Source organism: Zalophus californianus, chromosome 8 (assembly GCF_009762305.2).
Source record: "Zalophus californianus isolate mZalCal1 chromosome 8, mZalCal1.pri.v2, whole genome shotgun sequence".
NCBI classification, from domain to species: Eukaryota; Metazoa; Chordata; class Mammalia; order Carnivora; family Otariidae; genus Zalophus; species Zalophus californianus.
The window spans coordinates 30,277,910-30,303,845 of record NC_045602.1 but is presented as its reverse complement, the minus strand read 5'-3'; the positions used below and the strand labels follow the sequence as shown (position 1 = coordinate 30,303,845).

The window sequence follows — 25,936 nt, the reverse complement described above, 5'->3', positions numbered from 1 at the left end:
GAGAGAGAGAGAGAGAGAAAGCAGACAGAGGGAGAGGGAGAAGCAGGCTTCCCGCTGAGTAGAGAGCCCCACGCAGGACTTGATCCTAGAACCCTGAGATCATGACCTGAGCGGAAGGCAGATGCTCAACCGACTGAGCCACCCAGGCGCCCTTCCTAATTTTTCTTTATTGTGGTCCTCCTACTTCCTCTATTAGCCTCCTTCTATCCTTTCTCCTCCAAACATCTGGAGTCATTGCCTAAAAACATAATTGAATTTATGTTTTTAGGCTCCTTCCACGTGGGGTGCTTGCCCCTTGGTTCTTTGCAAGGGGGACTCGATCTCATTCATTGAGCTCTGGCTTCAGTGGAACTTCCTTCAAGCAGTCTTTAGGAGGAAGCTGCGCTGCACCTGCATCCCATCGTCCTCTCTCTGCACTGTATTTCTTCCCTTCTCAGCCCTTTGCAAGTTGCACTTGCTTGTCTAACTCTGCTTACTGTCTCCCCTCCACACCTCCACACCGTATGCTGCTTGGTCTGGCGCTGCATGGCCAGGACTGTGCTTGGCTTAGCACTGTGCTTCCAGCAGCTGCACAGTACCTGGCGTGGTAGGCTTACCACTGATACTTGTTGAGTGACAAAAGGAATGCATGCATAAAGGAATAATAAAGGTAGATCTTCAAATCAGTGGGCTATTGAAGAAATGGAGTTTGGGCCACAGGACCGCTCTTTCGAACCAAAAAATAGCATGAACTCTTTATTTTCTAAGAAGAAATTTAAGGTTGGTCAGATTTTTACATTTAAATTGTAAAACCATAACATCTTGTAAAGAAAATAGAATTGAATATTTTCATGTATTTTGTGAGATAATACGTGAGTATGATTCTTGGTGAAGACATGAACATGAGGGGTGCCTGGGTGGCTCAGTTGTTAAGCATCCGCCTTCGGCTCAGGTCATGATCCCAGGGTCCTGGGATCGAGCCCCCATCAGGCTCCCTGCTCTGCAGGAAGCCTGCTTCTCCCTCTCCCACTCCCCCTGCTTGTGTTCCCTCTCTGGCTGTCTTTCTCTCTGTCAAATAAATAAAAACTTAAAAAAAAAAACATGAGCTTCCTTTCCAACCACGGCCCGGCAGAATGGCTCCCGCGAAGAAGGGTGGCGAGAAGAAGAAGGGCCGTTCTGCCGTCAACGAAGTAGTGACCAGAGAATACACCATCAACATTCACAAGCGCATCCATGGAGTGGGTTTTAAGAAGTGTGCCCCTCGGGCACTCAAAGAGATCCGGAAATTTGCCATGAAGGAGATGGGAACTCCAGATGTGCGCATTGACACCAGGCTCAACAAAGCTGTCTGGGCCAAAGGAATAAGGAATGTTCCATACCGTATCCGTGTGCGGTTGTCCAGAAAACGTAATGAGGATGAAGATTCACCAAACAAGCTCTACACACTGGTTACCTATGTACCTGTCACCACTTTCAAAAATCTACAGACAGTTAATGTGGATGAGAACTAATCGCTGATTGTCAAATAAAGGTATAAAACTGCAAAAAAAAAAAACAACAACATGAATATGAGATATCCCAGTGAGGTCTAAGAAATTGCCTTTATCTTACATTAAAATTTTAACATTATTCTCTCTTATGTTAAAATATATGTTTTGCATTTATGTATATAAACCTATAAGCAACATCATTGTGTTGTAAGTTGTGTAAGTTGCTGTAACAGAGACGACCCCAAAGGCAGTGCCTTAATCAAGAGAGGAGCTTATTTTGCTCTTAAAGAAGTTCCCAAACCAGAGAGTTCAAGGTTGGTGGGGTGACTCTGCAGTCTCAACCTACACCTCCATCTCCTGGCCAATGGGAAGAAGGAAGGGTAAAGGGAAACACAGGTCATTTCATTCTATGGTCAACCTAGAAGCTAGTCACATGGACACGATGTGCATCTTTTTGGTGCATATCCCACTTACTGGAACCTGGCCATGCCTAGCTGCAGTGGAGGCTGGGAAATGTAGTTTTTAGTTGAACAGCCTTCTTTCAAGCTCAAATTCAGAAGTTTCATGACCAAAAGACAGGGAGGATGATCACTGATGGATATCTTGGAGTTCTTGCCACAAGGAGGCACTTGACCACAATACCACCAAACTTATTTTTCCCTTCTCACTCGTGTTTTGCCTTATATTAGTTTTTAAATTTAGTTTTATCTGGATTTTCCCCTTTCTGAAATTCAAAATTCAAAGTTTATGGGGAGGGTGATGTGCTTCTTGCCAGTTTCATTTCCCCTGGTCTTTGCAAAAGTTTTTCACTCCATCTTCTATTAAGAAACCCATTGCCCTTGTACTATGGACAGACTCGGAAAGCCAAATCAGTTGTTTCAGCACATCTACACTCAGCTCTGTGTTTTCAAGATTCTTTTCCTTCTCCCAGAATCATGTCCATTAACCTGACTTTGTAGAGCGGGGTCAGCAAACGTTTCCTGTAAAGGACCAGATAGCAAATGTTTTAGATTTTGTGGGTAACATATGGTCTCTGGGGCATAATTTTTTGTTTGTTTTGTAACTGTTTAAAATGTACAATTATTGTTAGTTTGCAGACTGTAAAAAAACAGACTGTTGGGCTGCTTTTGGTGCACATGCCAGAGTTTGCTGACCCCTCTTTTAGAGTAATGAATGGTAATGTGTGTCTGTATATCTCTCTTGACCAGTGAGGGAGTGGCAGTTACAGTGTTCCTGCACCAGATGATACATATGCCAAAGAACTACAAGGAACATCTTGCTACATCTGAGCAATGACTGTATTGATATAGGTATGCTTGCTGCTAAACACTGAGTCTAATGGCCAAAAATTATGATACAGTCAATATCATAAAGCTTTATGGTTTTTTAAAGATTTTATTTATTTATTTTAGAGAGAGAGAGAGCATGAGCAGGGAGAGAGGGAGAGGAAGAAGGAGAGAGAAAATCCCAAGCAGACGGCAGATACTGCGTGGAGCCTGACACGGGGCTGGATCCCAGGACCCTGAGATCATGACCTGAGCCAAAATCAAGAGTTGGACGCTTGGGGGCGCCTGGGTGGCTCAGTCGTTAAGCAGCTGCCTTGGGCTCAGGTCGTGATCCCAGGGTCCTGGGATCGAGTCCCACGTTGGGCTCCCTGCTCAGCGGGAAGCCTGCTTCTCCCTCTCCCACGCCCCCTGCTTGTGTTCCTGCTCTCGCTGTCTCTGTCTCTGTCAAATAAATAAAATCTTTAAAAAAAAAAAAAGAGTTGGACACTTAACCGACTGAGCCACCCAGGCACCCCATAAATCTTTGTGTTCTATTTATAGCATACGACCAGGTGAAAGTCAGTTTTTCACATATATCCCAGTGCAGATGTTATAAATGTCAACCTATCTATACATATCTTTGTTAGAAATATGCTGATGATACCCTAATAGCTGACAATATCTAACTTAGAAATGATTTTCTAATTCCTAACTTAAAATACCTACAGACTGCATTCTCTCTGAGTATACATTAAGCCATTCGTTATTTGATTAATCCACAAGTGTTTATTGAACTGCTACAATATAGCAGGCACTATACTAGACCCTGGGACTGCAACAGCGAACAAATAAAGTCCCTACTGTCCAGTAGGGGGAGCTCACATTCTAGAAAAGAGACAGACCGTAAACAGAAGCACATTCATTAAACATGTAGGATGCTGACAAGTGCTATGGAGAAAAATAAAATCTGGAGGTAAGGATATGGATACGGTTTGAAGGAGCTATCTTAGAGTGGTCAGGAATCTCTAAAATGAGGTGAGAGTTGAACTAATTTCAGAATGCAATCAGGGAGCAAGCTATCCAGGCTCTGAGGGACCATGTGCAAAAGCACTCAGGAGTGCTCGGGACCAGGACGGGGCCAGCTTTCTGGAGTGGACAGAGTGAAAGGGAGGGTGTCATAAGGAAGGTCAGAGGGCTAATGAAGCCAGATAGCATAGGGCCTTGTAATACGGATTTTATTTTGAGTGAGATGGGAAGGCTTTGGAGGGTTTTGAGCAAAGAAAGGTTTTGATCAGACTTAGGTTTTAAAAGGACCACTCCAGTTGCTGGATAGAGAACAAAGGGCAAGAAGAGGAGCAGGGCTACTGGGTGGGAGGTTATTATAACCCCGCAGGTGAGCGATGACAGCGCTTGGGCTGGCTGGTGGGAGGAAATGTAACTGTTTTCATGCAGCTCAGCACACGTGAAGGAGGTTTATCTTTAATTGTGTATATTTCTAATCCTGGAGGAATCCAGTACCACGTAAGTGTCTATCTCAGAATAGGCGCTGGTAACCAAGGCCTCTTTCAATGGAAAACAAGCTAATTAAACCAGGATTTATTATGGTTTACTTATATCTCAAAATCTAGACAGTGCCATATTATTATTACTAATAAAGAGTCCTGGCTATAAATTAGGATGACTTCATGAGGCAGTGCTTCCTTTAATATGGAAAAAGTTGATGGAATGCTATTTAGAGCTGAGTTATGTAGAACACTAATCTTTCAGCAATGGCTTGATTTTCAGTCCTCTATTTACATCATTGCATTGCTTTGCAGCAATAAGGAATGAACACAAACAAATGTAACTCTATGCCTAACAATGCAAGGCAACAACTGCATATAAACAAAACTAAGCTCACCGTGGATCTTCAATTAATTGTTGTGAATGACAACTGAGTGATGAATTTTAGCATTTAAAAATTAACACATTCAAGGGCTGAGGACATCATAGTAAATTAGAGGACTCTGAATACCCTCCAAGTTAACATATTTTTCTTATTTACTGCCAGGAAGTAGTAGGTGCAGAGTAAATGGAAACTCTCATTCTCTGCCATTTTTTGAAGTACACTTCAGTGATGAGTTTGGAATTTTTTTTCCTGTCCAGCATTCCCCAAACTCACTTACTAGTTGATTTTTGGGTAAGTAGCCTCTCTTAAAAAACAAAAAGAGAGTATCTTGTCAATGCAAATGGGTCCTTTTGTTAAGACTCATCTTTTATTTCTTGGACAGTTGCAGCTTCTATAAAGGCAAGTGTACTGATTTAAATATACTATACAGCTTAATTAATTTTCATATATGTATACACTCAGATCTAGATATAACATGTTTACGGCGTCCCCAATAACACTGCATTTCCTACCAGTATTAATACTCCACCAATGGAAATCATATTCTGACCTCTAGCTCCATAGTTTTGCCTTTTTTTGAACTTTGTACAAATAAAATTATATAGTATGTATTCTTTTGTATCTGATTTCCTTTACTCAATACTATGTATGTAAAACTCGTCCATGCTGTCACATTTAGCAGAAGTTCTTTTTTTTTTTTTTTACCGCTGTTTTGTATTCCATTATGTAAATACACTACAATTTACTTATCCATTGTAGTGTTGATGGACTCTGGTAGTCTCCAGCTTGGGGCTAATATGAATAAAGCTGCTATGAATACTCTCATACATGTCTGATAAGGAATATACTTACTTATATATGTTGACTCTATACCTGGGGTAGAATGCTGTGTCAGAGGGTCTCTGCATTGCTGACTTGCATCAAACAATGTTTTATATTATTGGGCAAAGAACAAATTATTGCCAGAGAGACAATAGTGTTCGATGATTGTATGAAAAGAATTTGATAGAATGTTTAATTGGATTACTTGGAATTATTTACTTGGTTATTATTTTTCTTTTTACAAAAATAAAAAGTGAGGAAACACACTGAGGTATCACCCCACAATCATTAGGATGGTCACAGTCAAAAACAATAAATACTGCTGCAAGCAATTTTCATTCAACGTTATCTACATAGAGGACAGAAATTGAGATGTCTGATTAAAATCATAATAAGGGGCACCTGGGTGGCTCGGTCGGTTAAGTGTCCAACTCTTGACTTCGGTTCAGGTCATGATCTGAGGGTTGTGAGATCGAGCCCCACGTCGGGCTCTGCGCTGCGGGTTCTCTTTCTCCCTCTGCCTCTCCCCTCCCTGCCTCAAAAAATCATAATAAGGTTTATTTTTAATTATTTTTTAAAAAACAGTAAATAACAAGTGTTGGTAAGGATATGGAGAAATTGGAACCCTTGTGCCCTGTTGGTGGGAATATAAAATGGTGCAGCTGCTATGGAAAATGATATGGAGGTTCATCAAAAAATTAAAAATAGAATTACCATGTGATCTAGCAATTCCACTTCTGGTTATTGTCCCCAAAGAATTGAAAATAGGATTTCAAGGAGATATTTACACACCATGTTCATTGCAGCATCATTCACAATAGCCAAGAGGTGGAAGCAAATAAAATGTCCATTGAAAAATGCATGGATAAAGAAAATGTGGTATATATCTATACAATGGAATATTATTCAGCCTTTAAAAAGAAAGAAATTCTATGCCATGGATAGACCTTGAGGATATTATGCTAAGTGAAACAAGCCGGTTACAAAAGAACAAATAAAGTATGATTCCACTGATACAAAGTAGTTGTGTAGAGTCAAAATCACAGACAGAGAAAGCAGAACAGTAGTTGCCAGGGGCTGGGAAGAGGGGGGAGTGAACTACTGTTCGGTGGATGTAGAGTTTCAGTTTTCCTAGGTGAAAACGTTCTAGAGACTTGTTGAACGACGTGTATATAGTTCACATGACTTCACTGGACACTTAAAAATGGTTCAGAGGGTGAACAAAAAAGCTAGATGTTAGAGTAACCTTATAGCTTGGATTGAAAAATATTCCTCTCTGCTTTCAAGCAAGCACGTCTTCAAAAAATGAGATGCAGACCCATGTCTACTAGATTTGCATGGTTCATAAGCTGTTGCGGAACATCAGTGTATTTGTTCACATAGGGTTCTCTGCTCCCTTGTTACTGCATGGATAGTCTGGAGGGGGGAGCGGGAAATAAGGTGCTCGATAGTGAACAAAATTCAAAAAATAATTTTTTAGAAGGTCATGAGGAGTTATGGCTGATTTACAGAGATTAATAATTTACGAGTACAGGATAATTATTTTCGAGTTCTCTCTGATTAAATGAATCTATTTTTGTACTTCTGATCTTTGCCTGAAACAAAAAACTCTGAAGTTACAGCGACTCATAAATAACCTTAGGGAAGCATTCAGCCCATGACCTAGCAGGTTGCGGGTTGTCAGGAGACGTGATGGAGTGTGAAGGCCTCTCGACAACAGCTGTGCTTGTGCAAAGGCCCGGCCCCGGGAGAAGAGACACGCCTCCGCAGGGGGCCTCTGCCTGCAACTCCGGTGGGTACCAGAGCTGTAGAGCAAAGCTGAGGCTTTAGCGAGACATCATAGCTTTCCCAAAATTTAGGTCATGAATTTAGGTAAGCCAGAGAGCATCATAGGCATGCAATTGTTGATGAGGGCAGGCTTTCCAGTCAAGAATATTATTGGCCCTTAATTGTCCTAGACTCAGCTTTCCAAGTTGATCTTACTTGAAAATAGAATGGGCTATTCAGATGCTCAGAAAAAGTCGCCATTTAGTATTATGGAATTTGTGAGTCTGTTTTTGTCTCTCTTGGGGCATGAGCCTTTGGGTTTGTCTTGGTGCACTCTTTGACCTTGGGCCAGCCACATGCTGCCTGCCTTACCATTGCCATCGGGCCCAGGATCTAATTTCAGAGTTAAGGATTGGAATGTTGCCTCCATTTTACTACTTCCTAAATAGACCCAGATAATAACATTGTAATGGCTAAAATAAGCAGCATTATTTTTCTCCTTGGTGCTGCAGTTTTCCATAAAGCAGATAATCTACATTGTAAAATTATAATATTATACATTTTCAATGGGACAAAATAAAGTTATTTTTATTTAGAATTTTAAAAATATCATAAGCATTTTGCATTTTTTCCCTTTCCTTTTCCTTCTTTCCTTCCTCTCTGTCTCTGTCTCTCTCTCTGTGTCTCTCCCTCCTCCCCCAACTTAGATACCAATTGAGTCAGTTTGGAACACAGCTTGAGGCCCAGAATCAGACAATCCCAATGGGACTTCTCCCTAGTTGTGTAAATCTTACCCCTCAAGCCAACAATTTCTCCTCTTATATGATAAAGATGATAATAGTATAACCTTTAGAGTCACTCTGATGATCATGATGATCACATGGACATTTTGTGCCTGGCTTACAGTAAGAACTTGATAAATGTTAGCTACTATATATTATTAACATGCTGGGACCACATAGTATATGCAACATCAAGAACATTGATCTGGAGTAAGAAAACAAAAAGGGAAAGCTCATAAGCTAAAAGCAAAGCTAAATGAAAAAGCTAAAATGATGGCAAAACTGTTGAGAGAGATCTTGAAACTGCAAATTAGATACACAGGAAACAAGTGAGAAGTAGGAAAAATACACACTTTTAGTCAATGAAATAACAATAAGATTGTTGCATTAAATGAACAAAAATTAGTTCAGGCCATAAGCTAAGCAAGAGGATTTTCCTAATCACGGTCAGCATTTATATTGGTAAGAGTGGTTTAGGGGATGATAGTTCTCTGAATTATATGGGAGATGAAAACAACTGAGCTTACAGATCTCTTGGTCCAACTCAATCTTTTCACAGGTCAAGAGACTAGGGTTCCAAGAGATTAAGTACCTTGTCTAAGGTGACACATCTCCTGATGGCAGAGCTAGACCAGAACTTCGGTCCCCTGATTGGAGCCCAGGGACATATCCTACTGGGGCACATAGGTTTCAAATTGTGACAAGATCAAAAAACCCAGAGAACTTTCATGCTGGAATGAGAACAACTTTGCCTTCACATCAGGGATCATTTTTCACCCATGGAATTCAAAGCATTCTTTCATTATATCATTATACTCATTTTCCATAGAATAGAAACAGAGATAGTTTTTGATTGACTGGCTTTGCAACCCAGCCTCAGCACCATACATAAACCCATCATGCCCCTGCAAGCTGCTATGTTAACCTGTGGTAAGTTCCTGTCCTGACTCTGGACCATCTTACAGCTTGCTTTCTATAGTCTATAGTCCTTCGCCATTGTCTCCTTTCTACCAAATACAAGACTCCCAAAGGAGTATTTTCTGTTGTTCATAGATCTCCAACTTCTTGAACAGTGCCCAGCATGTATTTGACCATCAATGAGAGTCATGCCATTTCTCGAATGAATGAACAAAAAAACTGATGGTCTGGGTTTCTCTGTCTAGCCACTTGAACTGGAAGGTGAATTTTGGGCCATATGTGTGGGCTCTGATTTGGAGACCTCTACTATATATTGTCCAATTCCACGTTCTGCAACTCTGGGTCAAAGGTGCCTGCCCTTGGATCATACCCTGGATTCCAGGATACAACATACTGAGCACATTCCATGCTACACTCAAGGCTGACAGGAAAGGAGACATGACACATATACTCTGGAAGACTGGACTTCTCTAGTTCAGAGCTGTAAAAGGGAATCTTCCAATTCTTGGGCATGGTGAGAACTTTGTTGATGCTTCCTTAGTGAGGTCAATGAAGTCGCCCCTCTGAGAGAAGGAATAAAACCCAACGCCCATGGGCACAAACCCAGTGAATCCAAACAGGGCTTCCCCCCAGTCGAATCAGCCAACCACCATTATCAAGGTTAACTCAGCCTTCAGCCTGGGCATACAAGGTTCCCTTTAGCCTAAAGTTGTACTTGATTTTCATTTGAAGCCTACCTCACCAGCATAAAGTCTGTTTAACCACTGATGTCAGAGTTGGACAACAAAGTAACTTTAGGCTTTGCTTTGTTTCTTTAAGCAAAATAGCTTCAGTCTCCCTGGTGAAACAGTCCTCCATCAACATCTTCCAGTGTAAACAGAAAACCCTCCACACAGGCTGCCTTATTGCAGAATTGTTACAACTCCTGAGTGCCCCCAGATGTTGTCTACAGGATTCCCCAACGGGGTCTGAGGGTTCACACTACCTTAACTGATGTGGTCACTTTATTAGATGGCATATTTGCCCTCCAAGGCCCCTGAGGCTCACTTCTTTGGGAATTTCACGTCATGTCAAAGGTTGGCTGAGTATGATCTTCTCGCAACATAAGCCACAAGAAGATGATCAGATGATATGGTGCTTTGGGTGTTAACAAATACACTGCTCATCATGAAAACACCTCAGAGCAGATAGTGCATTTTCCTATTTCTCACCCAGCAAAAGCAACCTTATCATCATCAACCACGGCTGAAATGGGCTGATCAAGATCTAAGAATTGACCATCTTCAGGCTGAGACAAACCACACGGGTCACATGCAGGTAACTGGTGGCAACATGCTGCTTCTGGAGAAAAGGAGAGACAAGCCATCCAATGGATCTTCAAGCTAGGCAAGCACTTCTAGGCCTTGGGGACGTTTTCAGTGTCCTCTGCTTCAGACCTGATTGCTCTTGTTTTTATACTGTCCTGTGATCAACAATAAGATACAAGGTTTAGAAGGAAAGATGCTAATAAGTAATTTGGAATGAGAAAAAACAGCATCTGCAACACAAGCTATTCCATGCACATACTTGACCAGGTCTTCTGACGGTCAGACTCTTGCTATACAGGCCACTGGCAATACCTAATGGGCAGACCCATCAAAATACCTTGTCAAATCCCTGGGAAAAAAGGACCTTAATTTCTGACCCCAAGACAAGTTAATTATAAGGTTGAGAGAAGCCTTCTCCTAAAGCAATCCTGGACCCCCCTGCAGCTCTAAAGACGGTTGGAATAAGCGCACACAGCATTGTGTTACTATAATACCTATTGTTGAAGAAAACCATTTTATGGTCTCAGAGCATATATTTGTCCCTCATAAATATTGTCCTTCCAAAAAAGGAAGTAAAAAAAAAAAAAAAAGAAAGTAGAGGTGTCTTTTGTGCCTTTGTTGAGGTTTCATCTCATTCTATACCTGTTTCCCTGATGAACCATTCTGTCATACACTTATTCTTACACTTGTTGGGAAGCCAAAGTGAGTGGGTCATTAATGGGTCTTTAAAGAAAAGACCAATATGAGTCTCTCTTCTTCTGCCTGGCCCCCTAGACTAACGTGGCAAAAATTCGGATTATTCTACAGGTCATCAGGCTGTAGGCGTAAGACAGGAAGTCTCAAGAATTGTTTTTGCAAATAGCTTATTATCAGAGGAAATGTCAGCTGAGTCAGGAGCATTATCCTTCAAGTGGACCTGGGTGTTGAGGGATTTAATTGGGGTGAATAGTTGAACGAGACAAAGATGGCTTTTCCTTGGGGACCCATGTACTCTATAAGAGGGCCAAAATAGAAATGCTTACGCAATGACTTTCTTCCTAAAAATTCAGAGCACTTCAGAAATGCCCATTAATTGTATTCTCAGCTCAACTCTGAATGTTAGTAAACTTATGATGCAAATAGACTTTCTGGGAAGTTACATATATGCCCATAACTTCTTGTATGGCAATGTATAGTCGTTAAAGAAACTGACAATTTAGGGGCGCCTGGGTGGCTCAGATGGTTAAGTGTCTGCCTTCGGCTCAGGTCATGATCCCAGGGTCCTGGGATCGAGTCCCACATCGGGCTCCCTGCTCCTTGGGAGCCTGCTTCTCCCTCTGCCTCTCTCTCTCTCTCTCTCTCTATCTATCTATCTCTCATGAATAAATAAATAAAATCTTAAAAAAAAAAAAAAGAAACTGACAATTTATCGAGTACCATCACCAAATACCATCAAGGGCTGCAAATATAAATCTTGTGAGAGGAGAGTTTTGAGATATTTGGAGGGCTTCAAGAATAATCAGCCCACCAACTATTCCTACAACTTCTATTTTTCAACTTCAATGTTTAAGCACTGGGTATTTTCACTTGTTTGGTCTTGTATGGAGAAATTTGATGTTAAAGTCTATTATAGCGGGTTTGCATCTTTCCATCTTTTCTGCTTTAGGAAAGTAGATGCTGTATTATTTGGTGTGTAGATGTTTATGATGGTCACATCTTGGAGTCTTGAACATTATAAAGCAGCACAATCCAAAGCACATTCTATGACAAGCAATCACTTTCTGTGGTATCCAATAGAACTTTTGTGATGATGGACAGTGTTTCTGCACTATTTTAATTAATTAATTAATTAATTAATTAAAATAAAAAAATTCAGGTTTTCGGTCACATTACCCACACTTCAAATGCTCGGTAACTATTATTATCAGCTGCTACTAACTGAAAAGCATGGTTATCTAATACCTTCTTTGTCTTGCCTGAAACTTTTTAGCTTGCATTTTGTCTTGCCTGTTATCAAAGCCTCGACCCCTGCTTTCTTTTTGTTTGTTTGCTTTTGACTGGCACGATTTGGCGAACATTTTATTTTCGACCTTTCTGGATTGCTCTGTTTTAGGCAAGTCTCTTGTACGGAGCCCAGAGTTAAAGTCTGTTTTCAATCTCAGGTTGAGCCCATTTGCATTTATTGATATAACCTCTGTGTTTGATCTGATTTCTTTCGTTGTATACATATTATAAATACTAGTAAAGCCATCTCTTTTTAGTTAATGTGCACTGGCTTCATGCTCTGAGCTCACTAAAATTAGCTGGCATCCTCTTTCTTCTCTCATCTCCCATCCGCTTTCCAATTTTAGTCAATAATATTATCTTTCGAGCGCCTGGGTGGCTCAATCAGTTAAGCGACTGCCTTCGGCTCAGGTCATGATCCTGGAGTCCCGGGATCGAGTTCTGCATCAGGCTCCCTGCTCAGCGAGGAGTCTGCTTCTCCCTCTGACCTCCCCTTTTTCATGCTCTCTCTCTCAAATAAATAAATAAAATCTTAAAAAAAAAAAGCATCTGCCTTCGGCTCAGGTCATGATCTCGGGGTCCCGGGATCGAGTCCCCCATCCGCTCCCTGCTCCGCAGGGAGTCTGCTTCTCCCTCTGACCCTCTTCCCTCTCATGCTCTCTATCTCTCATTCTCTCTCTCTCAGATAAATAAATAAAATCTTTAAAAAAATAATATTATCTTTCTTAGTGTTTACCTTTATAGTCTTAGGCTTCTACAATTCAGTGTCAGCATTAAATGATATTCTATGACTTCCTCCAACTGCTCCAGATGCAGTGAACATTCTACTTACCACATTCTCTGTCCTCTTTTTTCTTCCAACATTTTATTATGAAAATTTCCAAACTGACATTGAAGTTGAAAGAATTTTTACAGTGGACACCAATATACCCACTGGCCAGCTGCTATCATTAACATTTTACTATATTTACTTTATCAGTATGTGTCCATCCATCCATCCTTCTGTCCATCTGTCAATCCATCTCATTCTTTTATGCCCTTCAAAGTAAATTAGTACATTGACCCTTAAATCCCTCAGCCTACATATCACTAATAGGGTTTAAATATTTGTTTAAGGTATTTTCCTTTTGGTGTAAAATGTGCATGTGGTACGGCACCTAAATCTTATGTATATCTTTGCTAGTTTTGAAAATTGCATACATCTGTGTAACCTGACCCCCCCCCCAACAAGATATAGAACATTGCCATTGCCCCCAGAACATTCCCTAGTGCTCCTTTCAAGTTAATCCCCACTCATCAATCAGAGGCAAACTTCTGCTTTTTTTTTTCTACCATAAATTAGTTTTACCTGTTTTAGAACGTCACAGAAATAGACTCAGACAGTATGTACTCTTTTGGGTAAGGCTTCTTTCACTCAGCATTAATGCCTTTGAGATTTGCTCAGGTGATTGAGTCCTATTCACTGCTCAGAAGTATTTTATTGTAGGGCACCTGGGTGGCTCAGTTGGTTAAGCGACTGCCTTCAGTTCAGGTCATGGTCTTGGAGTCCCGGAATCGAGTCCCACATCAGGCTCCCTGCTCAGCGGGGGGTCTGCTTCTCCCTCTGACCTTCTTCCCTCTTGTGCTCTCTGTCTCTCATTCTCTCTCTCTCTCAAATAAATAAATAAAATCTTTAAAAAAAAAAAGAAGTATTTTACTGTAAGAACATATGGTGTTTTGTATGTTCTCTTATTAATGCACACTTTTTTTTTCCATTTTGGGGCTATTATGAGGAAAGCTTCTATGAACATTTTTTAAAATGATTTTATTTATTTATTTGAGAGAGAGAGAGCATGAGAAGGAGGGGCAGAGAGAGAGCGAGGAGAGGGAGAAACAGACTCTCCACTGAGCAGGGAGCCCAATGTAGGGCTCGATTCCAGGACATGGCATCACGACCTGAACCAAAGGCAGCCATTTAACCAGCTGAGCTACCCAGGCACCCCAAACTTCGATGAACATTTTTGTACAAGTGTTTTTGTTAGCTTTTTAAATTTATTTTGGTTGATACCTACAAGTAGAATTACTGGGTCATATAGTATGACATAGGTGTATGTTACTTTATGAGAAACTGGGGAATATTTCCCAACCAGTTTATATCCACACCAAGAATGCTATTTTCCTCACATCTTCACCAGTATTTGCTGTTGTTAATCTTTTTAAATTTTAGCCATTCTGGTGAATATATACTGGTATCTTATTGTGGTTTTAACTTTCAGTTCCTTGATGACTAATAACATCGAGCACTTCATTTGTTTACAGGCCATTTGTATATTTTGTTTTATGAACATGTATTAAAATATTTTGCCCATCTTACAATTGGGTTGTTTGCCTTTTTGTTATTGAACTGTAGGTTTATTTGTTCTAATGTGCTGGATACCAGTTATTTGTCAGATATATATTTTGTGAATATTTTCTTCTATCTGTGGCTTATTGCTTATTCATTTTCATAACAGTATCTTTTGATAAGGACATGTTTTTGGTTTAACGACATTTAACTTTTTATTTCAAGAATTGTATAGTTACTGCTCCCAGCGACCTGTCTGGGAAGCTTTTGTGCACTCCAAGTTACTGAGACATTTTCATATGCTGTCTTCTAAATGCTCTATTGTTTTAGCTTTTACACCTTGGTCTCTGATCTGTTTTCTCTCCCTTTTCCTCCCATATTATTTTTTTTTAAGATTTTATTTATTTATTTTACAGGGAGAGACATAGCGAGAGAGGGAACACAAGCAGGGGGAGTGGGAGAGGGAGAAGCGGGCTCCCTGATGTGGGGCTCGATCCCAGGACCCTGGGATCCTGACCTGAGCCGAAGGCAGACGCTTAACGACTGAGCCACCCAGGCACCCTATCCTCCCATATTTTGTTAAATGTGCCAGTGATATAATATCAGAATGCATAATATTTGCATATTATTTTTCTACCCTTATTTTCAAATTTGTTTGAGTCCTATTTCTAACGATTTTTATTCCCCCCCTCTCCAACCTGACCCTTTGCCAGTATTTCTCCAGTATTTCTCCAATTTCTCTTTCTGCAGTTGGGTGAAGCTTGTCCTCTAGTAAGTTGCTAAAGAAGTGTGCATGGGTACAATATTCTTTTATTCTTAGCCTCCATACTCAAGGGAGAGTTGGGACTGATAAAACATCTTTGGTTCATACTTTCTTGCTTTGATCAGTATTTTAAATAGGAGTTATTTTCCATTGTTTATTATTTTTCCAAAGGGATTTCAAGTATATAGACACTGGATGAGAAATCCATTTATTTTAGACTATTTTCTGAAGATCTATATACAGCCATTTCACCTCAACCTTGTCTTCTAGGCCATGTAGAGGGGGGCTGCCTTGTGAATTTCCTTGGTACTGATGGTCAGTATGGATGTCTCCTTTGTAACATTGGGTTTCTGTGAGTTTTGAATTTGTGTGTACCTATGAAAGCATATAGTAAATGTAAGGTATTAAGCAAATATATGCAACAATAATAATAATACCACTCCACTATTTTTATAGTGAGAGGTTTATATCTAAGAATGTAGAGGTTTCCCTTAAACAAGACTGGAAGTTGAGCCTAGAAATACTAAAAATAATTTATGAGGTTGATAACCCAAAGTCTAGATAATTTAGTTTCTTATATAAACTTGGGACTCAGATGTCAATTAAATCCAATTACTGACTCTTAGGAAAACTTTGAGTCATTACAAGTTGGGTAAAAAAACTGAATTCATGAGGTGTGCATTTTTTCCCCCAATTAAATTTTTCCAAAATTGTTCCTTCCTTACTTAGCAAGTCCATATAGGAGTATATGAGGAATGAGGAATCCATTATCTCAAAATACAAGAAAGATTTTAAAAAATCTCTCAGAGATAAGCAAGCACTAAACACTAGCATCTGATCTAAATGTGTCAATGTGAGATAATCCATAGAATTCAATATCTTTCTCTATTTATGTAATATAAATATCACAATATGGTTTTCAAACACACATCATTCTGTTTAACAAAATTATGTAATAAGACAGAAGAAAGTAAAAAATGATTAGGTAATTTATAATATGCTGGAATTATTATTTACTTGTGTAAAAAAGATTAAATTCATATAGCACCATGTTGGCAATGGACAAGCAAAGACTAATAATAAGGGATTTTTGCACCTTTCATACAAGGACAAGGCTTTTCATGAAGACAGTAAATCTCTGTTCCCTAAGGTAAAAAATAATTAAATCAAATCTTTGCCTTCCATGGAAATTTTAATTTCAAAATGGAAGTGTTTTTTCTTACAAAGGTTGTACATGCTTCTAAAATGTAAAAAATACAATTGCATATAAAATAGGAAGTGAAAGCATTCTATCACTTCTATGGCTGCCGCCATTATTGATCTTATGCCACAGAAAAATCACTAATATTGGTAACTTAGCATTTCAGACATCATATAAATATATGTTATATATTATAAACTTACAAATTGTGTAATTTATAAATATTCTTTTTTGCCTGAATGGAATCTGTAATCTTATCCTTTTTCATTCAACACTATATCTTGGACATGTTTCGTGTTAGTTCATATAGATCTACCTTCTCCTTTTAAATAGATTTATCATATATATATTATATGAAGGTGCCTTAATTGAGTTAATGAATCTCCTGCTGAAGGATGATTAGTCAAATTGTCCCCAGCTTTTCGATACTATAAACTGCATTGTGGTGAACATTCTTATACACGTTTATCTACTAGGGGGATTTATTATATTTTTTAGAAGTGAAATTTTGAGATGAAAAGGAATGGCCATTTTCAATATTCATACATGATGCTAGATTATACTTTTGGGTTATTATAGACCTCAGGACTTTGCTTGGCTTGGAAGATGACCAGTAATAGAATAATAGAAATTTAAGATATTGAGACCACATTAAAATTAATACCTATTATTTTTGTTATGAAAAAGATAAGAGGATTGATGAGAGGATTCAAGGTATTGGTCCATGATTGGACTACATGCAATGGAGTAACGCAATGGAAGGGATATGCTTACCTTTTTATAAAATGGCAATAAGGGTAACGAACGTTTATTGTGATGATTTAAGGAGATAATGGTTGTAAAACTCCTACCCTAGTACTGGCACAAAGTCGGTGTTCAGTAAAAGAGTATTGATATTTCTATAAAGAGAATTTATTCTCATGACAGAGTCCTCTTTTAGCTTTCATGATCACATTTTAAATAACTCTTGTTGGCTTCTGGTTTCATCAAGTATGAGACATTGGTAAATACTTAGTACAATTTAGTGTGAACAAGGAAAAGTTGTGGAGTCTTTAAAAATGAGTGATCAACGTTTATGCTACAAGACATGGGATGTTAGGGGTTACTAGTCAAGGCCAAAACTTAGGGCCAGGAATATCTGCCATATGCCAGGGGTCAGTGCCTGCAGGGTGAGAGGTACCAACATAAGCTCAGATGTCAGGAAGTGAAAGCAGACCAAGAGTCAACAAGCAAGATGATTCACAGGTAATAGGACACCCCAAAGTCGGGAGTCATAAAAAGCCAGGAGCCTGGCTCTTCAACCACAGAAAGGCTCAGGCTCATAGCAGACTCAGGCCAATGCACAATCTGAAGTTTTAAAGTTCAAGGTAGGCAGCCAGGGGCCCAAGGGGACCAAAGCATACCTCTGTGCCAAGGAGACTTGGCTGATAGCTGTTTCTAGGTTCTTCCAGACTTGTATGGGTCAGAAGTCAATCACAGAAGTCCTGGTCTAGGTCCTCCAGGACAAGTAGGTGAATCGGACAACAGAAAGTTAGATCACATATAGGAAGAAAGAAGAAATAAATTTTCTATGATAGTTGCAACACACTGTGCTTAAAACCTTCTCATACCAAAGCATTAGAAAAGCTATACCTGCTTACGTTGGCAAGCCACATATCTGTTATCATCTCTTGGGAAATGGAATGTTGCTGTGTTCTTTCCTTTGTGTTTCTCAAACAATTAAGTATCTAACATTCTTATAGCTCTGCCAAGATTGAAGCTACTATGGCACTAAAACTAAATTGTAGGTTCCATTTCTGTGTTACCCTCACCTGTCTCTTCCTGGAAGAGGTCAAGTGTGATGTTGGAGGGACACATTACTACGTGCTGCTAAGAGGTAGATGGAGACAGGCACAAGTCAACTATCGTAGAAGCCTTATTCTTAGACTTGAACCACAAGATGTCTAGGGATGTGTAAATAACTGCCTTGGGCCAATTTTCTAGAAATCAGTACCTGAGGCTAAACCTTAAAATGCTTTATTGGGAAGTGCAATCCCATGAAGCAGGAGGCAAAGGAAGAAGCAGAGCAAATAGGAAAGAGCCGGTTATGATGCTGGCCACGGCTTGATTATAAGTGCCATCGATTTCTTGTTCTTGCAGGATGTCTGCAGAGAGATGGTATAAAGCTATTACATCTTGGTTCTGGGGGCGGCGGGGCGGGGGGAAGAATTATCCTCTGGCTTCTATTTCCAATGGATCAAAGTTTGCTCTGCAGGGCGTTACCCCCCACGCTTCCAGGTTGTACCTCCTTGTCCTTCCATCAGCTGCTGGGGAGGGTAGATCCAAGAGAGCAACTGTGGCATCTGCAGCATAAGTCACTTTCCTCAGGGCAAGCCACAGTGTAGGAGCGAGTCACTGGCATTTCCCACACCACTGCCTGGAGCAGGCAACCTCACAGTTTCCACTGGGTGGGTGCTCAGTGAGTTCTGAAGCATCATTTAACTCAAAGCCCAAGAGCAAGAGGGAAGTCCAGGGGAGGCCCTGGCTGGTCATGCCCCCAAGTGATGCCCTGGCCACAGGAACAACACAAGCCACTGATCAAAATGCAAAACATGTGTCCAGATCAGGGGTGACTCATCAACTGAGCCCATTACTATGACATTAACATGTTTTTGATCACATGATAACTATGACCATGGAGCGCTTGTGGCCCAAAGCACTTAATATATAATCAAATGTATGAATCCCATTTAATAGATACTGTTTTATGTCCTATTTTTTCCATTTAATTTTCTATGGTGAAGATTTCCTCATCTCATTCGATATTCTTCAAAAACGTTTTTCACTGGCAACAGCATATTCCATAATATGGATATATAGCAATGTATTTCACTTTCCCATATCATTGAACACATTGCTTGTTTGTAATTCTCTGCTTTCGCAAGTCATTCAATGTGTGCAAGCCAGATTTGTCTAGCCTATGTTGTTAAAACAAACAACTCTTAAATCTTGGTGGCTTAAAATAACAGAGATTTATTTTTCACTCACGTATGGGGTTAGCAAGGGATCTCTGCGCATCATAGTCACGTAGACACCAAGGCTAACAGAGAAACATCATCTCGAATGTCGTTGGTCACTGTTCCAGAAGGAAAAGATAACTCTGGAGAGATTCATGTTGGCAATTAAATGCATCCTGAAAGTGACACATGCCACTTCTGAACTCATAGGTCAAATCTATTTGCAAGGCCCCACCCAATCACAAAGGAGCCGGAGGGGAAAAAGAACAAGACATGGCAAGTATTACTCAGTGTGACATCATTACAAAAGGCCTTGTACCTAAATCTTTTTGTGTTTTGCTACTTATTGTTGCTACTTATTGTGTTTTGCTACAAATTGTTGTGAGACAGGGTAAACATTTTTATGTCATTGATGCATGCTCTGGAGTTTTATGTTTTATACTCTCCTCTGTACAGGGGCGTAGGGGCCTGCAGACTACATTTCCCAGATTCCTTTGCCCGCTGGGTAGAAGCCTTTTTTTTTTTTTTTTTTTTTCTTTTGCATCTGGCTCCATCAGCAGTCATGAGAGCCAACTACAAGTGATCGCAGTCTCCAGGAGCAAGCCCAGAAACACCAACAGGATGTCAGCTTTCTGCTCGGGGTTGTTGGTGGTGCTTGTGGACTCTGGGTAATACCTACCCTCTCCCTTTTGCTTCTCCAGGCCATGAGGGAGAGTTAGCTTCCTGCAATTAAGTATTACCTCTAGGTACCATCATCTTCCCCCTTTGGTTCTTCCAGCTCTGCTAACAATTTTCTAACCAACTTCTGTGTTAGATTTCCTCCACCTAAGATGCCTGACTGGACACCTACTGATATACCATATGTGCCAAATTGCCCCCAGAGAGTTTGTGTCAATTTATACCCAGTCCCTAAGCATCTGAAAATATCTATTCCCTTTAACCATCACCATAAAAAATGTTTTATATTTTCAATTAAAAATTACCTTCTGATTTTATAGGGCCTGAATATTTTATTTTAATTTGTATTTCCTTGTTAGCTGTTGAGACTGAATTTTTAACTTGTTTGTTAGCCATTTGTCCTTTCACAAATTGATCACTCATGATCTTTATCTCTTTCAGGGCTATCTCTACTTTCCATTGCTTTGCAGAAGGCCTTTATATGTTAAGGACTTTCATCTTTTCTCTCTTATTTATGTTTCAAATATAATCCCAGTTTGTCCTTTGCTTTTTAATTCTGTTTATGGTGTTTTATAACGTGAAGAAACTAATTTAAAAATTAAATCAGTTCTACTAATTTTACTATATGATTGCTGCCTCAGGATTGGGTTTTGAAGACCTAATTAAGGTTTTAAAATTTCCTTCATAAAATATAGTTTTAACCGCTTATCTGTTAGAGTTTAACAGATAATAAAATGAGAGATATATGGCTTCTTAAACTGGTTTTATTATTTTTCCTTCTTCCTGCCTCTTCTTATCCAGATCACAAAGGGCTGCACAAAGGGTAGAGAGGATGGTTCAGAACCACTGCACTGAAGTGAGATTCTCTGCACAGAATCAGAGCGGCTATGCTCTCACTGGCCAATGAGCCCTACACACAATTCCAGTGGAAAGTGGTCCATGAAATGGCTCTCCTGTGGGTGTCGCTGTGATGTGACAAGTAATGGCCAGAAGCCCAGACCTCCAGTCCCAGCTGATTTTACCAGGACCGCCACTTCCCTCATCTTGATATTCTGGGCTCTTGTCTTGAAAAGTGGTTTTTGATTAGTATACAGAGACTTCTCTGGGAACTGCCTCAGACCCAAATTATGCTCAACATTTTTATCTAATACCTTCTCTGTTGTCCTTGCAGGTGGTTTAAGGAGATGAAATTATGTGTTGGATGGATATGTATCAATAATTTATAAAAATTTCTACTCAGTATTTCGCTAAAGGATGTCATTTTTTTTCTCCATTGGTTTTTGCCTTTGGTTTTATGCTTAGAAAACATTTTTCCATCTCCAGATCAGGAAACCATTGATCTCTCTTTTCTGTTTGTTTGGAGATAGTAGAGTAGTCTACCCTGAACAGTGAACAGGGGTTGGGCCCTAGAAAAATCTTACAGCAAAGAGCACTAGCTGGTACGCAAAAAATTAGTATTTGCCTTTTCTTTCTTTTCTAAAGATTTTTTTTCCATTATGAAAAGCATAATTTTCCAATAGTCTGTTTCACTTCATTTCTTTCCTAGAGACTGTTCTATGGTCTCAGGAAGAAAAAGGAGTGCTGGACAGGGTGTCCATGACTTCACACTTCGCAGTAGCAAATTCTGCCCCTTCCTCATTAAGGTAGTAGCCTCACAGCCCAATCCCTCTAGTCCAGGGCTTGGCATACTTCACCTGTAAAAGGCAGATAGTAAATCTTTGAGGCTTTGCCAGTCTGTGGAAACTACTCCATTCTGCTTTGTGGCGTGAAGCAGTCTTAGGCAATGTGAAAACTAATGAGCGTGTTCCAGTAAAACCTCACAGGAACTAAAAGCTGTCGACTCCTCGCCTCCGTGCTATGGAAGAGGGGTAACCCAGTAGGTGTGATTAATGGACACTTCAACTTTGGTACTTTTGTGTTAGTCAGGAATGCCCACCAATTTCAATCTCACAACTTTGTTTAGTTTGGATGTTAGTTCATGCCATTAGGTGAGACCGTTGTGACTGGTGTGGTTTCTGTGTCTGTGAATTAACTACAGTACCATTTCGTCTTGGAGGTGAAGTGGGGAGCAATCATGAGGTAGGTCAAAGGCCTCGCCTGAGAAGTGGCTGATGGCTTCAGCCCCCAAAAGTCTGTCCATTATCACAGGTTGAAGCTGTTAGGCTTCAATGACTCATCAGTGTGTCTGTTCTCCCTGATGTCCCTGATCTTTGGGAAAGCACCAGAGAAATCCTGACAGGCTGCCGCAGCCTGCCCCTCTTCAAAGTACTGTACACTCACCATCTCAGTTTTCACAAAAGAAAGAGATTGCTTAATTTTGCCTTTTGTATCCATTGTTCAGAGCAAATTCTAGGAGTCTGTATTCTATACTTTTGAGCAGCTTCAGTCTTCACATTTTTAATACACATATACTTGAGAGGAAGAATACGTAGGATATAAGAAAGCACAGTTTTTTAAAAAAAATCATTTTAAAGCACCAGAATGGGACACAGATCTATGTCACATAAATTAAGCTTAAATCTTATATTTATGGGTTTGGATATAGGCTAGCAGTATCTGTTACAGATATCTTCTTATATGCCTTTAATAAAATCTCCCTCCAAGACACATGTATAGACTGAAGGACAACCCAGTCACTTGCAGTTTTAACTAACGCTTGAAAAATTATGTATTCATGCATATTTAGCTACTTGCAAATAATGGTAGGCGTCAGGCCATACCTGTCTCATTCAACCCAGCTCATTAGCAGAGGCCACTTGATTAAGGGCTGATCCAGATTTTGCGCACTCTGAAGCTTATGTAACTCTTATAACTAAAAAAAAAGACAAAATTAGCTATCAAAGTATTTAGAATGAAGAAAATTTAAAAAAATAGTTTATCTTCTAAAAAGGTGACAAATAACACAAACATTATAAAATCCAGAATAATAACATAACACTTTAATATAATTAACTGGCTCAGTTGGTTGGGCGACTGCCTTCGGCTCGGGTCATGATCCTGGAGTCCCGGGATCGAGTTCCGCATCGGACTCCCTGCTCGGCGGGGAGTCTGCTTCTCCCTCGGACCCTCCCCCCTCTCATGCTCTCTATCTCATTCTCTCTCTCAAGTAAATAAATAAAATCTTAAAAAAAATTTATAATTAACTTTCTGACACGTCTCTATAATACCTGTCCCTTACATTTTGGCTGTTACACCATGAGATTGCAATTTTGTAACATCGTTTTTCATAAACAATAGAAATAAAAGTTAGTCTCTTCTCTAACATAGTTCTTCAAAATACTCTTCTTTATTATTGATAGTTTAGAGAAGTTTCAGGTTCATGACTTGTAAGTAATACCGTCAGGTAAATGTGTCAGATTATAGTCAAATTTAGAAAAACTTTTCTCAAGTTTCTTATATGAGTTCTAAGATTTCGGGGCAATGCAAATGTTTTGTGCAGTGAGTCATCTTTAATACTGCGTGAACTGACAGCATTCTTTGGTTTGTTAGGGCCTCTCGCAGGGTCTTGGAAGGGTCTTGTGCAGGTGGAAAGAGGGTCCCTGAAGCTCAAGTTTCCTTAGCCTCATGGTAAATTCATTCCTGAACCAGATCCTACAGGAAGGTTCAATATTTCTTCATTTTTTTTTTTTTTTTTTTTTTTTTTAGACAAGTCATGACTCAGAGAGGCTGGCTAGTTGCCAGAGGACTACCCTAAAACTAACCTTTTTTCTGCCCGCCTGAGTCTCTAGATATTGCCTATTCCTGGATCCCTCACCATTGTGCTTTGCTCACTTGGGAGGGGAGAGGGCCTGGTGAACCTGATGTAGGTTGTTACAGAATCTATCACTGTTTTGTGAACACTTTGCCCTGCTAATAACCTGGATGTAGCCCCTGCCCAGGCTAATCCAGTTCCAGTGGCTGGCCTAGCTACAGGTTGGCCGCCCTCCCAGTGTGTCCTTCCTGTTAGTGGCCAGCCTGATCATTGGATATGACCATGAGAGGACAGTAGAGGGGATAACAGGTGGTTTATTCATCCGGTAGGAGTATGCTGGGGTTAGCCAGAAAAAGCTACCTGGATAGGAGTTATAGATGTCTTTCTGAATGACAAGGAAAATATTGGAATAGCTGGAGAATATATTCACATGTAAATGGCTTGAGTCCAAGTCTCATGAAAAAGATTTGCATGAGAGAGAAAGTCGGTGGGGACAAATGAAGAGAATGAAAGGATGGAAGAAATGGGAAATTAGAAAGTGATTAAAATAATTGGTGATAGGCAAGGAGACAAATGGAATAGAAAAATGGGAAGGAATGGGAATGAAATAAGGTATGTATGTAGGGGGTTTGGGTAAAGAATGATATTTGAAGGCAATGGTTGACCTGAATGAATGAGTACATGGATTTAAAAATCATATAACAAATCTGGTGGCATGTCTTACCCACCATTTATTTTATTTATTTATTTATTTATTTATTTATTTATAAAAGATTATTTACTTATTTATAGAAGATTTATTTATTTATTTGAGAGAGAGAGAGAGAGAGAGGAAGGTGGGCAGAGGGAGAGGGAGAAGCAGACTCCCTGCTTAGCAGGGCTTGATCCCATGACCCTGAGATCATGACGTTTAACTGACTGAGCCACCCAGGTGCCCCTATTTATTTATTTTTTTTAGAGAGAGAGAGAGTGAGAGAGAGAATGAGAGCCGGGGGATGGGGGCAGAGGGAGAGGGAGAGAGAGAATCTTAAGCAGGCTCCATGCCCCGGGCAGAGCCTGATGCGGAGCTCCGTCTCACAACCCTGAGATCATGACCTGAGCCAAAATCAAGAGTTGGATGCTTAGGGGCACTTGGGTAGCTCATTCGTTGAGCGTCTCTCTTTGGCTCAGGTCATGGTCCCAGGGTCCTGGGATCGAGCCCTTCATCGGGCTCCCTGCTCAGCGGGAAGCCTGCTTCTCCCTCTCCCATTCCCCCCTGCTTGTGTTCCTTCTCTTGCTATGTTTCTCTCTGTCAAATAAATAAATAAAATCTTAAAAATAAAAAGAATTGGACGCTTAACTGGCTGAGCCACCCTGGTGCCCCATATTTTAAAACCAGGTATTTCCAAATTATTAAAATGAACAGTATGATAACACAATTATAAAGCATGAGAAAGAACTTTCTGGATTCAAAGAACTTCAAAGCCTAATTAAAAGTTCCAAGGATATAAATGAAAATACTACTATTCTATGAAACCAATTACAAGTGTTTTATTTTTCAAAAATAGTTTGATGCACGTATAACCATCATTATTTGCAAACAAAATATGTAGAAGCAGCTAGTAATTTGGTGATCCTTCTTTACCCTTCTGACATTTTTGGGAGATGTTAAGTGCCATACTTCCTTATAAGAGATCTTCAATTAAAGAATTTAATTACAAAAAAAAGAATTTAATTACAGAGAACTAAATATTGTTTATTTTATTGGACACTGGAAATGAATCCCTGCTCCAGGGTCATTTAACATTCATTATTAAACACAGAACAAATCAATGCCTGCTTCAGGGAGTATTAAAAGCAAAGTCTTTAGCTTGTGTCACCCTTTGCCTATGGGAAACTTTATTTTAATATCACTTTGAGATATAGAACAAACTTAGAAACAAATCAATCTTCAAAACAATTCATAGAACTTCCACTTTATAAATTATTCGTAGGTAGGACACTGCCCATGATAAGAGAGGCTTATCAGTCTCTCCTATGTTCTCTGAATCTATGCTATAGTCTTTCTCTGCATTTTACTAGGAGCATGGGAGAGATATTTTCA

The 25,936-nt window shown here is 39.8% G+C and overlaps 1 protein-coding gene and 1 long non-coding RNA gene across 2 annotated transcripts; one reads left to right on the top strand and one right to left on the bottom strand.

Moving 5' to 3' along the window:
• The first annotated feature begins 1,109 nt into the window (after nucleotides 1–1,109).
• Nucleotides 1,110–1,534, top strand: LOC113937943 (60S ribosomal protein L31-like). Its single transcript, XM_035728939.1, has one exon. It carries the CDS (start codon nucleotides 1,113–1,115, stop codon nucleotides 1,488–1,490), a length of 378 nt encoding a protein of 125 aa, XP_035584832.1. The 5' UTR covers nucleotides 1,110–1,112; the 3' UTR covers nucleotides 1,491–1,534.
• An 8,381-nt stretch (nucleotides 1,535–9,915) lies between these two features.
• LOC113936960 lies at nucleotides 9,916–18,189 on the bottom strand. The gene is made up of 3 exons (XR_003524428.2): nucleotides 18,121–18,189; nucleotides 17,892–17,984; nucleotides 9,916–10,373 (listed from the first exon to the last, which is right to left on the bottom strand). It is a non-coding gene; the product is annotated as an uncharacterized LOC113936960 (long non-coding RNA).
• Nucleotides 18,190–25,936: the final 7,747 nt, after the last annotated feature.